This window comes from Parasteatoda tepidariorum, chromosome 6, assembly GCF_982258835.1.
Source record: "Parasteatoda tepidariorum strain Cologne lab strain chromosome 6, Ptep-v5.0, whole genome shotgun sequence".
In the NCBI taxonomy this organism is placed as follows: domain Eukaryota; kingdom Metazoa; phylum Arthropoda; class Arachnida; order Araneae; family Theridiidae; genus Parasteatoda; species Parasteatoda tepidariorum.
The window spans coordinates 43,149,809-43,166,288 of NC_141760.1; the positions used below are offsets into that span (position 1 = coordinate 43,149,809).

A 16,480-nucleotide genomic window follows, 5' to 3' on the forward strand; every position below is an offset into this window, starting at 1 on the left:
AGAAAAGTGTTTATTAAAAAAAGTAGACAAAAGCAAGCATTTGTTTTTAAGTAAAAGCAACTATTTTAGCTTCCACAGCTTTAATTTTTTAAGCCAAAAATGACTAGATGTCTAACTAGAAGAAGCTGAATGTATTTATTATCATAAAAACTATATTTAGATAGAATCTAATAGTATTGTATAGTTACATACACAGTTAAGTAACTAAGCAACTATATGATAACATTACTTGACTTAAAGGAAATAAAATAATTAACTCCTGATTATCCAAATATGTATTATTCAAACTTTACTTCAGTTGTTTTAAAAAACAAATTTGTTTTTTTTAAAAAATGGCTTTATTTCCACAAACTAAAGGATACCATACAAGTGAAATAAAAACCACTTTTTACATTTAAAATTTTCAATATTATTACACTTCTTGTGTGTTTCACCTTATCTCAGGAACTATTTGAAATTCTTAATCATATTAACCTTAGCACACAATTATAAAAGTGGTTTATCTAAGGATAATTCCCAGCAAAATATAGATTTCCATAATTATTTATTATTACTAAATTCAGTAAAGAACAAAAACATTTTGAGTATTAAAGCATACAAATTTTCACATTGTTTTGAAGTATATATATATATTTTCTAATGAAAAAACTTGAGCAAAACTGCTGAATAATGAAATTTCTAAAAAGCGCATTTCTAAATTTTAATTCCTTAATAATTAAGGTACCCAAACTTTTGTCTGCTCTCCTGGTGAAGCAATTCAGATTGTGGCTATAACCCTCCCGTTATATTTTGAGGGTCAAGAATCCAAATCTGTAGAAAAAAGATATGTTTATTCAAAGAAAGAGCATTTTTATGTCGGATTACATAGCAAATTAATTTGTAACAAATTTTTTCGCAAATTCATTAGCACATTTACAAAAAATCTACAAAATAAAATTGCATTATAGTATGTGATGATAATTCAATCATTATATTAAAAGTTATTATGGCGTTTCACTTTTTATTCTGTGTACTGAACATAATTGAACTAAGCAAAAATAAAAAGTAGGATTTTCTCTGGAATTTTTGCAGTGTGTTCCTCTCTAATAACATTACATTTCAATGATTTCATATGCAAAAAATGGTTTTGGACCAACTATTTTTCAAGGCAGCCTTCCTAATGATTTGCACTAATCATCATATAAATTTTGCAAAGAATAGTTAAATAATAAAACAAAAAACTTACTTAAAAAATAAACTTGAAATAACATTTTACTATTCTTTACAAAATTTGATAAAAATAAATACATTTACATCATATTAACCTCAGAATATTCACACTATATGCAAAACACTTAAATTGGCATCAATATTTTAAAATTTTGTTTCCCGTAAAAATTACAATAATTATTTTGAAGTTTCTCATATTTGCAATTTTATTTTAAATTAAAATGAAATGTATCAAAAGTTTGATTTTGCAAAACTGACAAACAAAACTTTTTAAGTGAGTTGCAAGCTACTAAACATTAAAATACAAAAATATAAAAAACTTAAAAGAAACTCTTCATTTTTAATATATCAACTCTTTATAACAATTACCCGTGATGCACTGTCACCAAATTTTTCACAGTTCTATCAACTAAGTTAATGGTTTATTACTGTCTTTCTTCCTAAAGCAATTTGTCATACTTAAAACTAAAACTTCATTTCAACGTAAAATAATTTTTATTGGCTTAAACTAAAGCAAACATTTGCAAGAAGTTTTAAAAAATTATACACCATGATCGAAAATAATCAGATAAAATGCTAAATCTACTAGTTAGATTATAACCAAATTTTTTTGCACAAAGAGTGTACTATAACAACCACAAAAAACAATTACGAAACAACTTGTAAACTTACATAAGCACAGGTTTTGATAAAAAGAATAATATTATAGTTCATAAATGTAAATGTCACTGCTTCTAAAACTAACTAAAAAGTAAAACTGAACAAAAAAGTGTTAGGCAGTTTATCAGATTTGACAATTATTCAACAATTTATCAGATAAACTTAATAATAATACAGTATTTTGATAGTTAACAGTAGAAAACGAATAAAAAAATTTTAATTAACATTAACTATTTAAATGAATTTTCATATCTAGAAATAATAATATTTTAAATACCTTTTGTAAGGTAAGAAAACAGAAAACAATTCTAACAGGGCAAGATAATAGAATTTTAACAAGAATTTACAATTAACTAATAGCTCTAAAGCTAAAAAAGAAATAAAAACAAACTTTAGTTTCTTTGAATTTGCACACATTTAGTATCAAAAGTATAAAATTTACTCACAACTTACAGTACATGAACAAGTAAACAAAGCAAAGTAATGTAAGAACGACTAGTCATAAATTGAAAGACTTACTTTCAAAATATATTTACTTACTAATCAACAAACCTACAATTCGAACAGCATTTTCTTAAGGAAATATTTATAATATTAAAAAGAAGAGATATAAAGGAATTGAATTTAAACATATTATGGAAGAAAATCAATGTCCATTTTTAAACACCTTTTTTTTACAGTAAGTCAGTAAGTTAAATAAGATATCCCCTTAAATAACTTTTGTTTTAATGATCAGAATTTCATGTGCCAAGTGTCAATCTTTGTAACAATTAAGGTTGGCTTGAAATATGTGAATTAAATAGTTAAAATATTACTTAGGTTATGAATTAATTCAGATTCAGACACAAAAATATATAAATTCTGAACAAACATACCTTTTTTTAAAAGGATTTAGAGTTTTGAATTTTAAAATATTAAGGGGGTTAGTCCCAATAATTTAGTTAGAAGAGTGTTTGAAAGTTTGAACTCCTATTGTTAATTTCACTTTTTGAACATAATTAGAAAACTTATTAATCCAAAAATAGTTTAATGTCAAAAATAATTTTTATTCTTATTAATTATTTTTTATTAATTAGTTTAATAATGGCCAAAAAGTTTTTTTTAACTATGTACTTAGTTTTTAATTATGTGAAAATTTTTATACACTATAATTCAAAATATTTTCTGCCATTTTTAATTAAAAAATAATAAATAATTACAAAATTTTTTTTTTTTTAACATGGCATTATTTTTGGATAAATGAAGTTTATAATTGTTTAAAAAAGCATATGATTTGCTCAATAGTTACAGAGAGGATATAGAGAAATACAATAAATTTTAATTTCTCATTACTGGATCTAATTATTTGATCGCTCTTCTGACAAATATATAGGGACATTAATTCCAGATTTCAGTTACTGAAATCTAAATCTGTGAAAAAAATTTTTATTTATTCACAGAAACTAGATTTTTGTATGTAATTCTTCAAATTTGATTCTTTAGGACTAATTAATTAGTCAATTTGATATCAGGTTTTAAGATTGGCACTGAGTACATGAAAATTAGGTTCTTTTTTTCTCACTGCACAACTATAGTTTTTTACCAAAAGAAAAAAAAATATTCACATACACACATTGAACAGTAATTTACTTTAAACATTTTACACATTTAGGAACACACTCATTTGAAACATTTATTGCTCATAGTTATGATATGCTTTTCTTTTTGATTAATTTTTGCAAGACCAGCACAACCCTAGCAGAATGAAGCACTCAGTAATAAATATTTTATGTGTAACAAACAATAAAGTATTATATCACATGGATGCAAATAAAAGCATCTTAAATGCAGACATCAATAACAATATTAATAAACTTTGAGGTTCAACAAGAATAATTAGTAAAACTAATTTTAAAAAAACCAACACCAAGCATTACTTTACAAACACAATACAATTTAAAGATAATTAACTTCATTATAACTAATGAATATATATCTATAACATTTTTCCAAAATGGGACCCTATTTGACTGATTACACAGAAATTTTGAAAGCCAAGTAAATTAAAAATAAATTTTGTTATTTTTAAAAATTCCCAAAATCAAAAAGCATTGTCTTTCAGACTAAAATTTCTATTATGTAAACAGAAATCACAAAAACATAATTTTAACAATTTATATAATTCACAAAAAATAATGATTATATAAATTCATCAAAGAAGAAATCTTAAAACAAAGTTTCAAAAAACAATTTTATAGTTATTCAACAAAATTAATATTTAGCACTTTTAACCCTAAGTTGATTCTTCTCCTCACGTACTAGCTAAGCAACTTTCCTATCATCTTTCACATTGTATTGCTTTTCTTTCCCGCCAGACAAACAGTCATCAGTCAAAAATCTAAAAAATAAATCATAAAATTAAATTTACTAACAAATTGGTATAGACAATTATTTTAAAAACCGTTAAGTAAATGTACAAGAAAATTAAATAATCTTATATCTGCGATATGGTGGAAAGGGGGGGGGGGACTGGTGGGTGTCTTTTTACACACACACACTTACACTATGATAGTTTATGATTATAAAACATAAACTGTTAAAATGGAGTGAATAACAACCACATACTAGATACAAGAGCAAAAAATCACAATTTTAGCCTTAAATAAAATAATATAGAACACTGAAAACAACAACCTTATTTGTAGGAAATTACACATTTGTTAGATTCCATTTTACATAAAAGGTAAATATTTTATAAAATTTTATATCTGTAAAAATTTTAATTAAATATATTAAAAATATCAGTAATACTTACCTATACCAAAGTAAAGGCACTGGTATTGTTCCTAAATGCCAAAGCGCATGAGCATCTATAATAAATCTCCATGGTGGAAAATCACAAAGCTCTAACAATAACAGCATATTAACAATTATCACTGATACAGCACACTTCCAAACATATGACTTATGGCGATACTTGTAACACCACATAATCCAACCACATGAATTAATAAGACCTAAAGTAAATGATTTTTAAGCATTCAAGCAGCTTTGGATTAATAAAATTAAAATGGGACCAACAACTTTTCAGAGCAATGAAAGGCAAATAGTATATCACATAAAAAACACTTTTCAGAAACAAAAGTTGTATGTTTTGTAAGCAAATTGCAAAAGTATAGGTATTTTTTTTTAATAATAGTAATTGCAGATGACATAAAAGTCTAATATTAAACTAAACACAAATTGATATTATGCTTATAAACTAATTATGTAACATACTAAAATTATACTATACAGAAATAATTAGTTATAGATTTAAAATTACAATAAAATGGATACATAAACATCATTTCAGAATTTGATTTGAAGGTAAAATAATTCTTAACACAATTCCAATAATAATTCTTTTTAAAAAAAAAATTAATAAATTTGTAAAATAATATGGCCTCATAAAAATTATAAACAGCTATTATAAACAGTATCTATAAACATATTAAAAATTAATTATTTCATTAAAGCAGCGGTTCCCACTTTTTTTCAGCTATGGAACCCTAAATGATCAACTTTCTTTCGACAAAACCCAACTTTTTAAATAAAGTATATAAAGATAATTGTGAACTTTTACTACTTTATTTTTAAAATATTTAATTTTGGGAAGAAAATTTTTTCATTGTTTTATCATAAGTAATATCATATAAAATTTTAAGTGCAATACTAAATTTGCAATCCTATAGTAATGAATCTATGTCTAATAATGAAATTATTTTTGATGTGTATACATAAGCTGAAAACTATTAATATAAGACATATCATGGTTTTCTTTACCAGTTGGCGACAATTGTCGCCTAATGTTCTACAAATGTTGCTAGAATTATACCACTGGGTGACAAATTTGTCACCTTGAAATATGTTTGAAATTTACAAAATAGAAACAAAAAATATTTTATTGTATTGAATTCCATGCATTTAAAAAAAATGTCCTAATTTTATAGTTCTAAGTGTGTGGAACTGAAATGTGCGATATTCAAATGGAATAACTGAAAGTGTCTGGTAGAAACATTTTTTAATTTAAATGTTAAAAATTCAAATTTATAAGTCAATAAAATAATATTTTTTACTTTTTTAGAATAGACTTTATTTGAAATTTCATACTCTTTAGATAAATCATTTTAATATAATATTTTGATAGTTCTTAGTTTCTCTGTTTTCCTCATTTATTTATTTATTTGGATCATTTTTTTACTCATTTTGATCTCTATGTTGAATCTATCTACAAATATTATTTTGGCTTTTTTCACTTAATTTTATTAAATACTAATCTACAATCAGTATGGAGTAATGCACCTGATTCATTTTAGTGTAATATAGATGGCAGTTAATGATTTTTGATGTGTACCACAATATGAATTATGTATTTGCAAAGTATGATTTTTTTTTATTAGTTGCTCTTCTCTAGTTTTTGAACCACTAAATAAATACCTAGGTGGTCTTATTAGACTGCTAAATTTTCACTGCTGGTGTCAACCCTAGTTTTCTCTGAAATGAAAACTAAAAAGCTGCTATAAACATTGAAAATGGTAATTGGGGAAACATATTTCTTTATTAGCGAATTTAGTTACTTTATTTGAAGAGCTTGACAGGAAATAATAATGCAATTTTTTATAAATGTATATCCTTTCAATAAATTATTCGATATCAATAATATTAGAAAAAAAATTTAAAAGATAATTAACATATTTTACATCAGAATTTTTTTTAAAAATTTCATAAAGACAATCGAAATATAAAAGAAATAATGGGTTATTGATTGCATTTAATCAAAATCATGACGACGGGTCAAAAAGAAAGTCCTAACACTTGGAAACCCTACAACTCTTTCACGCAAGTCTAAGTTTCTACGGAACACCCTTTGGGAACTGCTCCATTGTCATGTTTAAAAATTAAAAAATTACATTTAAAGTTTTAGAACATTTTAAGATAACATCTTTTTCCAGATTAGAGGTATTTATGAACAGAAGAAAACAATTTTTACTATATTTAAGTCATTTAAAACTTCAACATTTTTTATAGAAAGATACGTAAATGTTTTCTATTTCATCATTTACCCAGCTAACCCTTCAATTACGACTAATTATTTACAAATAAGAATTTGAGCACACAACTTTTTACACTTTTTTTCAAGAGAACACATGACTAAAAATAAACACAAAATTTTACCCACTCTACTTGCCACTTAGAATAAAGTAAGAGTAACCACTCAAGAATTACTAAACTAATTACTGTGATGTTTAGGAAAGGTGAGTGGGAAAAAGTCCCTCTGCATATTCAACTTTTGTAATTTGAGGATAAATAACTTTTCTATTAAAATATTAGAAATGAAAAAAGTCCTTTCAAATTTCAAAGTAAAACTAGTTTGTAAGTCTTTACAAACAACAGTATTACTGATTAAATGTAAATAAGTACATACCGATTGCAATGTTGGCTTTTAAATTATATCCATAATCAAATCTCACATAAGTCAAGTAATGTATGTGGTAGCAAAAGAAAGATAAAAATGGCACAGCTAGAGCAATTGGCATCCATAAGTTTGTATTTGAGCATATCCTAACAGGGAAAAAATTATATACTTCAAATAAAATACAATATATAACTGATTAACTAAAAAATGTGGTGCATAATAGATTAACATGAAATTTGAATAAGCAATTGATTAAAAAAGAGTTTTAATAAATCAAATAGAAAAATAAACAAATTTAGTAATATCTAAAAAAGATTACTAACAATAAGCAACTATGTATTTAGTAATGAACAAAAAACAAGACAAAATACAGTCTTTTGTTAAGGATAAAAAAAATTTAAAAATGTACTAATTACTCTCTCATACGGTATTTACCTCTTGAAAGAGACAAGTTCAAACAAGAGGTTAAGGAACAGTAATTTTCATTGTAAATATTTTTTAAATACTATAACTAGTCTTAAACTAATGTAGTGCTCTGAATTTCAATTCATTAATATAAAATTTAATTTAATAAAATAATGAAAAATATTAAAAAATACAACATTTTTAACACATTCTGAATACTAATATTTTATTTAATAAAAATATTTATATTTTATGAACATTTGAGCAGCGATTTATAGAAAAATTTACAGATCAATTTAAATCATTGGAGCTTGTCGGAAAAAAATAAACAGAGATAATTTTATGTTTAATGCAGTAAATTCTTATGGGTTTTGTTCAGAGAAGTTTATCTGGTATATTAATTTAGTTGACTCATTATTTCAGAAAATATTTTCCAGATAAATATTTTTGTCAAAATCTTAATTAGTTATAACTTCATCATTTTATAAAAAGAAAAAAAAATTCCTTCTACTTAAAAATTAAAAATGATATTTATGATAAAAGTAACTTACCTTACACATAAGGAATAAAATGAGTATAAGACCATGGAAAATGCACAGAAATAGTCAAGTTTCTGAAAAAGTGCGAAAAAAATCTTTTATTCACCTAGTTAAATGATTTAAAATAATATAAATTATAATATTTATTTGTATAATATTTATTTAAAATATGTATATAATAATTATAATTGTTGGGTGTTTAAAAATATTAATGAGATCCTCATATTTAAATTATGGGTCATAAAGTCAAAAGGCTTTCACACATGATTAAAGCTTTGGAAACTAACTTAAATTTCAGGATCATGAACATTTAGAAATATTTTTGGTTCAGTTTTCACTAATGACATAATTTCATTCAGGCAATTCTTTAAATCTTACACCATATATAGTAAAACCTAGTGTAACATATTTCTAACGATATAACATTTCAGCCTGTCGCATTTAATTCATTCCACCACTACAGTTAGTTATCTTTCTTAATTTCCTTTTCTAGTTCTGACAAAATTTTTAGTAACGGATTTTTATAAAAATTACTGTATTTTTACTTAATTAGAAAAACATGCAATTTTCACTAAATAATTTTTAATTTTTCTATTGAAATTTTTTTTTATTTTTATCCATACATAAAATTTCTTTGTTACATAATAGAAGAATATAATCTACTGCTGTGAAATTAAGTGGGTGGGGAGGGGGAGAGATCTACATTAAATTAAAATCATTTAAAAACAAAAATTTACTATTTATTAAAAATTATATTTAATTAAAAATTTACCATTAAAAAGTTCAAAAGTCAAATGAGGTCCAACAGGAAAAAGATATTAGTTATAATATAATACAGGGATAATTTAAAGGCAAATTATTTAAAAATAAGCATTTTTTAACAATAAGTACAAAAAAACGAACTTCAAAATTACAAATTACACATAAAATAAAAATGTAACATAAAACTCACTTCAGTAAAAGGAGTATCTCTCGCATGGAAAACTGCTGACCAGAACCATGCATTTATAGATAGCTGTAAAGTAATCATAATGAATAACTTCAAAAGAGGCAGGAAATTAAATTTACTTTTACTGAAAAAAGAAGCTTTCACAATAAAACAAATAAAATCATAAATAAACCACAAAATATAACTCTTTGCACTGAATTATGTTTACCAAAGCATCTATGAATATTAATTAAAATCTCTGTATTAATAGCCCACATTCAATAAACGTTTTTAAGTTTTAGCAAAAATGCTTACTAAATGGTAGCCATTCAGATTCAGTTGGGATTCAGATATAATAACGAGACCTTGCTAATTCAAGTATAAGGTGTATCAATGAAGATTGACTACTTTAATCAATCAAATACAATTAATTGTAAATACTGTACAAAATTATTATTAACTTTGACACAGGCAATACATAATGCAATTAAACTAAAATTCCTTGGAGAGAAAAGGGTACTTTTTTATGGCAAAATCATTATATACGGAAAACAAAATTGCAATTCATTATTTTCTCCTTTTTAAATGAATTTTTCTTACTTTTGAATGAATTTTTTTTCATTACATTTAAAAATTATGTTTAAAGTTTTTTTGCAATCTTTTTTATTTATTTTTTACTTTATAAAACCATGAAAGTTTTTTGTGATTTTTCTTTATTATTTAGTAATTGCAATTTTTTTCTTTTAAAAAACGTTTCTACCTCAGGATTTTCAAAATTATTAGTAGTAAGATAAATATGCTTTAAGCATGAGTTATATTTATATTGTTGTTTAAACACACTGCAAAAATTAAATTAAAATTTTGCAATTTCTAATTGAACAATTAAAATTTTAGTTCCAAAAACTATAAATAATAATTACTTTTTAAAAAGGTTTTACAATCAAATGAAATAATAAGATAAAATAAAGCATCGAAAACGATTTGAGAAGAGCATTTACAGAAAGAATAAAATCCATAATACTACTACATATTTGTTTACTACAATTTTCTCGTTACATACATATATATATTACTTTATCACTTGTACCAGTTCTAATATAAGTTTTGGAACTCCATTATTGTATCAGATTTTTAAATATCCTAACTAAAGGTTAAAAAAAATTTTTTATAAAAGAAGTGAAATAAGTAACATTGTTTTTCATAAATATGTCAGTCTAACTACTTTTGAAAAATTATTTTAAGTCAAAATTTTGCGAAGAACTTATGTTATTTTTGTACACTAAAAGCAATAAGTAACAAAGAAAAGGCAATGCGGAAAAAGGAGCAAAGGGTTGAGCCATACATTTGGAGTTGAAAATTATTGGAAGAAATAAAGTAATGAGCAGTTACATTATTCTCAAAGTCATATTAATTGTTACATTAAATTATTTTATACAATACAACTTTATTATAAAATTATTATTTTTACCACTGCTTGAATATTCCAGACTGTATTGTAAGGTCCTTTAGGAACAGATTTCCTAAATTTCTGCCATGTGAAATAATGAACACATCCATTTAAAATGGAGAACAAAACTGAAGCTGGTTCTTGCAGACCCCAAAAACGATAGAAAGGCCACTGAAATTAAATATAAAATATTTAAGGAATATGCACTCAATTTGAAATTAACATAGTTATTAATAGGTTAGCAAGTAGCAGAAAACTTCCAGCACAACTGCAGGTTATTTTTTTATTTTTCAGTTCTCTTTTTAAAAAGCAAACAAGCAAATCAGGTAAAATTGTTAAAACTCTTTTTTAAAATATCCCTGCTACTTGCTTGGAATAAAAATTAAAAAGTTAAATTAAGAGATCACTGTAAAAAACAAAGAGAAAGGATTTTTTTTTCCTTCTGTGACTTGATTACAGGCTAAACTACATAGAGATAAATTAAATTTCTTTTAGTAGGATTTGTTAAATTTTAATTTAAATTTAAACAACATAAAGTTTTCAGCATAATATTTAAGGACTAATGTGCAAATTTTGCTACATGCATGTTAGATTAAACTGAATAATTATAATAATCGTCGACTGCATTGAGGTTGCAGACAGATTTGGATTCATGAAGATAGTGCAGCAAATACACTCTGTAAATTATGCTACTGACTTGGGTTAGATAAATTTCCCCGTTTATAGACATATCTCAAGAAGTTGAGCGATAATATAGCTTTTATTTCAAAAATAAATGTGAATTAAGACTTTAAGAGAAAATGAATGAACACAACATATTACTACTTTATAGAACTATTTTCTCATGTTATTTGTGTTTTGGGGACAAACTGTGAAACTACACAATATAGTTCTTTAAATTTTATTGAAAGAAACAGAAAAAAATACTTATTGGAATTGTACAACATACAAAGCTCTTTTTTTTATCTCCCTCACTCACATTCTGATGATAAAGACAAGAATAAAGAAAATAATAAATTTCCAATTAAAAGAGGTTTAACTGAAATGCAGGAGATTCAACCGAAATTAAATCTTGTCATAGCAAGACTTTTTTCTTTTTTATTTAAAGTTAAACAGCATCACTGAACGGCCTGCTATTGATTAACTAAGTGGTTTACTTTAATGTATTTGTAAGGAATTGGGAATTTTTTATTAAAAATGTCATGTTCTAGAGGACAAAATTTAAATATTCTTTATTGCTCCATGGGGCACATTTAGAAAATATGTAAGCAGGTTTTCACTACAGTGCGAGAACGCGAGAATCTCGAATATTTTTTTCTTTTCCCGCAATAAAAAATTATTAACGCGAGAAGTTCGTGCACCCTATTAATAAACTTCAAAATGCGCGAATTTTGGAAAAAATTTCATCTTTTGCCATTTTGAATAAAATCTGTTTCATTTTTCTTCCTTGATCTTTCATTATTTTGAACATCGGTTCTTGTTATTTAGCTTCCCTATTTACCAGTATTGTTCAGAACGGGTGCGAACAGCAGAACACCCCCCCCCCCCCCCGAACCAGGGAACCCCTTTCAGAACACATTTCTCTGCAATGTGTTCACCATAGGTAAGGTTTCTTCATGTAAGACACTTACATTTTTTGTGCATAAATGTAAGATGGACAAATACCTTGAAGGCGTCATCTTCTACTCCGTAACGTACAAATGAAAATGAGACAAATGTCGGTAGAAACGGTCAAAACGAAACAAATACGGACATTTTTCAGTCAAATAAATATAATAACTGATGAAAAAGTAGGTATGGAATATTTTCCATATGATGACGCACCAAAAATATTCAATTAGAAGATGTTAAAAATGCATTATAATTAAAGAAATAATTATTTTTTAAGTCTATTCGTGTTTTTTTAATTTTTAGAAACCTCGCCTAACTTTTTGAAATCTCACCCTGTTTTTGAGAAAGGGTGAGAAATTCTCTCCCATTCTTTTCTGTAATAAAAACACCGTGTATGTAAAAGAAAATGCTTATTAATAAAATTATTTATAAGAAATCCCTAACATGAACTATTAAAAAAATTAATTTTAAAACTAAGAAGTATTTTTAACACACATATTTAAGAACAACAAAATTTCCTAACAGGAAAACTCTCAAATTAACAAAATAATATTTAATTAAGGAAATTATAAGCACAAAGTTTATTTTGTGCATAAAAATCATACTTTTCCATGAAATTGAGGTACAGACTGGCCACTACTTTGGAAGAGTTTAACAGCATGCCACATACAAAAATGTTCACATTCATCCCAGCATTCCCATTGCAGAAAGGATAAATACCAAGGTCTCTTAGCTTCAAATTCTGCTAAGCGAGTGGAGTTAGAGCAATTGTTTGCACTACACCACTGCAAACACTTCTTATAAATAGGAGAACGATCACCATAGGAACAATCTGCACATTGTGTAAATACTACAATCAAACATACAATAAAAAGTCTTCTTCCACTTATTTTATTGAGGATGAATTTTTCCGGCATACAAAGTCATTTAAATTTCAATTGCAGACAGAAATAATTGCACCTGCAAGACAATATTGGTTTTATTTTTAAAACATAATGTGATGAAATTTTAATACTAATTTAGAACTGAAATAATTTTTAATTACTTTTCCTATTGCAATTAATTACTGCTCTAATAAAAAATATTTGGAACTGAAAATTTACAAATCTATGTATTGGTAATAATTTTCTGTAATTTCTTAAACAAAAATGAATTCATTAGTATATATAGTGAAACATATTGAAAGAAAATTAAAAGCTTTTGTTATTTTGAAAATAAAAGGCAGACATTTTTAATACAGATTCAGTGTTTTCACTACAGCGCGAGAACGCGAGAATCTCGCATATTTTTTTCTTTTCTCGCATTACAAAATGATTACCGCGAGAAATTCGCGCATTCTATAAACTAATTTCAAAATTCGCGAATTTCTCGCATTTTGAAACAAATTTCTCATTGCGCCATTTAGAATAAAATCCGTTACATTTTTCTTCCTGGATCTTTCATTATTTTCAACATCTGCCCCATTATCTAGCTTCCCTATTTATCAGTATTGTTCAGAACCTTTAAGAACAACAGAACACCATCCCTCCGAACCACGAAACCTCTTTCAGAACGCATTTCTCTGCAACCACGTGTTTACTGTAGTTAAGGTTTCTCCATGTAAGAAGTTCAAATTTTTTGCCCATTAATGTAAGATGGACAAATACCTTGTAAAGGCAATATCTTCTACTCCGAAACGGACAAATGAAAATGAAACAAACGTGGGTAGAAACGATCAAAACGAAACAAACACTCATTTGAGCAACCTAATGAGAATAGCTGATGAAAAAGTAGATGTAGAACATTTTGCATATGATGATGCAGCAAAAATATTCAATGCTTTAAAAATTAGAAGATGTTAAAAATGTATTATAATTAAAGAAATGATTTTTTTTTCAAGTCTCTTTGTGCTTTTTATTTTTAGAAATCTCACTTAACTTTCTGAAATCTCACCCTGTTTTTGAGAAAGGGTGAGAAATTCTCACCCATTTCTTTTCTGCGATGAAAACACTGAGATTGATTAATACAGATTTCAGACTCAAGAGTGTTACATAATCTATTAATTTTAGTCTTCATTACCTTATAATTTAATACTATGTTTCAGTTTTTGCACAGTTATCATATTTGAAATTGAAATAGATTCAAATTAAATAGAAAATTTTGTGCTATTACTACCAAAATAAAAGAAAGTTTGAATATAATAAACTAGTGGGTATATTTAAACTTTAAACGCAACAACTACCTATTTCAGAAATCAAATTAAGCTTACTAAAACATGAAGAAAAAGGGGAAGATTTCTGAATCGATACCTGTTCCAAAATAATCAGCAATTTTTGGCACAAGCTAGGCAGTGGCACAAGAGAAACTTTAAAAAAAGGGAACAATTGGAAATGTATAATTCATAGCCAGACTTCAGCAAACCACAATTTTTTTTATTTTTTTTAAAATTTTGTTAGATAAAAAATTTTTTTAGTTCCTTTGAAATGGTAATTGACCTGATCAGAAATATTATATAAATATCCTGAAAAAATATATATAATGAATAAATAAGAGTAAATTCTTCACTACGTCTTTCTGATAATCTCAACTATTTATTTTCAAAAATCTATTTATTTTCAAAATTATTCACATGCATACTAAAAAAAGGAAGGTACAAAAGTTTTCAGGGAGATTTCCGTATCGTGATCTTCTGCAGAATAATCGCCAAGTCTTACCAGCTTTCCGGCAGTCGCCTGCAAGAAACATCACAGGAATGGAACAACTCAAAAGGTATAACTCATAGCCACCCCATAGAAAACATCAACATATTTTCTTTAAAAAGGTTTTGCAAGCTTAAAAAACTATTTAGCAAATCGGCGCGACAGATCATGATACGTAAATATTCCTGTGTTTTCAAACACTAGATTTCTTTTAATGAGTAAAATTTCACATAAACTTTAAGAAGATGCAGGAAATTAAAAGTTCGCTTTAGCTAAATTAAAGAAAAAGCAACTAATTTTCCATTGCAAACAATAAACAAACTTAGAAATGTTGGTAAATCAAATATTACATCATTTATAATAAGTATACAGATCAATTATTATGAATATAAAACAATTTCTCATAAACAATATTTGGACTCAATAGATCACTGTTATAAATCTGTAACAAGCTAGACTGTTACCATATAATAACTACAAATACGACTTTCATCTATGATGTTTTCTTTGCATATTAAACGTTCATAACGTTAAAAAAATACTAAAACAATTCTGACAACAGCAAAGCTTACATTTTGCACACATATATAGGGTGGGACTGGTTAGAATTACCAATTTGTTGGAACAAGTTGTTTCCTTAATCGTTATTATTAAATAAGTTATACAACCAAATTAGTTCATCAAAATAAAGTTAAATGATTAAGGAATTTGACAAATTATAGTCATTAATATAAATCAAAATTAGAGAGAAAAAATCAAATACTTACTTTCTATCAAAACACTAGCAGAACACTTCTTACGAAATTTCAATTTCCTCTTAATTTAAACAAATACTCTCTTCAGTTCAGCTCTCCTAATGCATTTTTCATTTGAAAGTCAAATTAAAAATTTTTTTGTTTGACCTAACCTAAATAACCTAACCTAACCTAAGTTTGTTAACCTAAACTTCAAATTTAAATATCATTCCTTTTATTATCTCTTTTTTTTTAATTATTATTATTACTTTTCAAATTTGCGATCGCAACACTTGAGCACTCCTCCTAGCGGAAAGCATATTTTCAGGCTTTATTTATTAAGTTTTCATTAGAGTTTGGTAGAGTTTTTTTTAGCAGCAAATAAGAAGCAAAATTTCCCTAAGGAAAAGGCAGAAAAACTTGAAAAAAATATCCAGATTATTAGTAAATCTTTTTAAAACAGAACACGTCAAACATTTGAAGAGCAATTTCTCAATAACTTGCAACTGATAACTTCCGATTTCGGGTATGATAGGGTTTCAATTTTCGTTCATCATTCATTTTATTTGACTTTTCATTGAATAGGCACTTCAAAATCCATGCGATCATTATTCAATTTCTTTTCAAAACAATTTATGAAAGATAAAAGATTCCTTCATCAAAATGTAGTCACAGTTTGTGTAGTCACAGTTAATTTTCCAGGTATTATATTAATTTTATATCAAGTTTATCTTGAAGTGAGTTGCGAAAATTTCCGTTAAATTTTTTTTATGGAAATCAGAGAAAAAGTCGGTGATTTTCGAAACATTAAATACATCATATAATAATTTGT

The 16,480-nt window shown here is 25.8% G+C and overlaps 1 protein-coding gene across 2 annotated transcripts; it reads right to left on the reverse strand.

Moving 5' to 3' along the window:
* Positions 1–1,685: 1,685 nt before the first annotated feature.
* Positions 1,686–16,404, reverse strand: PGAP3 (Per1-like protein PGAP3). Of its 2 annotated transcripts, none has more exons than XM_016060139.5 (8): positions 15,682–16,404; positions 12,842–13,196; positions 10,647–10,796; positions 9,203–9,265; positions 8,263–8,324; positions 7,316–7,452; positions 4,664–4,865; positions 1,686–4,246 (listed from the first exon to the last, which is right to left on the reverse strand). In XM_016060139.5, exons 2-8 carry the CDS (start codon positions 13,151–13,153, stop codon positions 4,171–4,173), a joined length of 1,002 nt encoding a protein of 333 aa, XP_015915625.3. In that variant the 5' UTR covers positions 13,154–13,196; positions 15,682–16,404; the 3' UTR covers positions 1,686–4,170. The 2 variants fall into 2 exon arrangements, with proteins under 2 accessions (XP_015915625.3, XP_042907627.2); XM_043051693.3 differs by lacking the exon at positions 15,682–16,404 and adding an exon at positions 14,930–14,980.
* Between the last annotated feature and the right edge of the window lie 76 nt (positions 16,405–16,480).

What these genes read in the sequence shown, in the direction of transcription:
- PGAP3 (XM_016060139.5), bottom strand. Translation starts at nt 13,153, where the DNA reads ATGCCGGAAAAATTCATCCTCAATAAAATAAGTGGAAGAAGACTTTTT. An exon ending in TTTTATTCCTTATGTGTAAG is followed by an intron (nt 7,453 to 8,262) that starts GTAAGTTACTTT and finishes TTTCCCTGTTAG; the next exon opens with GATATGCTCAAATACAAACT. An exon ending in GTGCCTTTACTTTGGTATAG is followed by an intron (nt 4,247 to 4,663) that starts GTAAGTATTACT and finishes TTTATTTTTTAG; the next exon opens with ATTTTTGACTGATGACTGTT.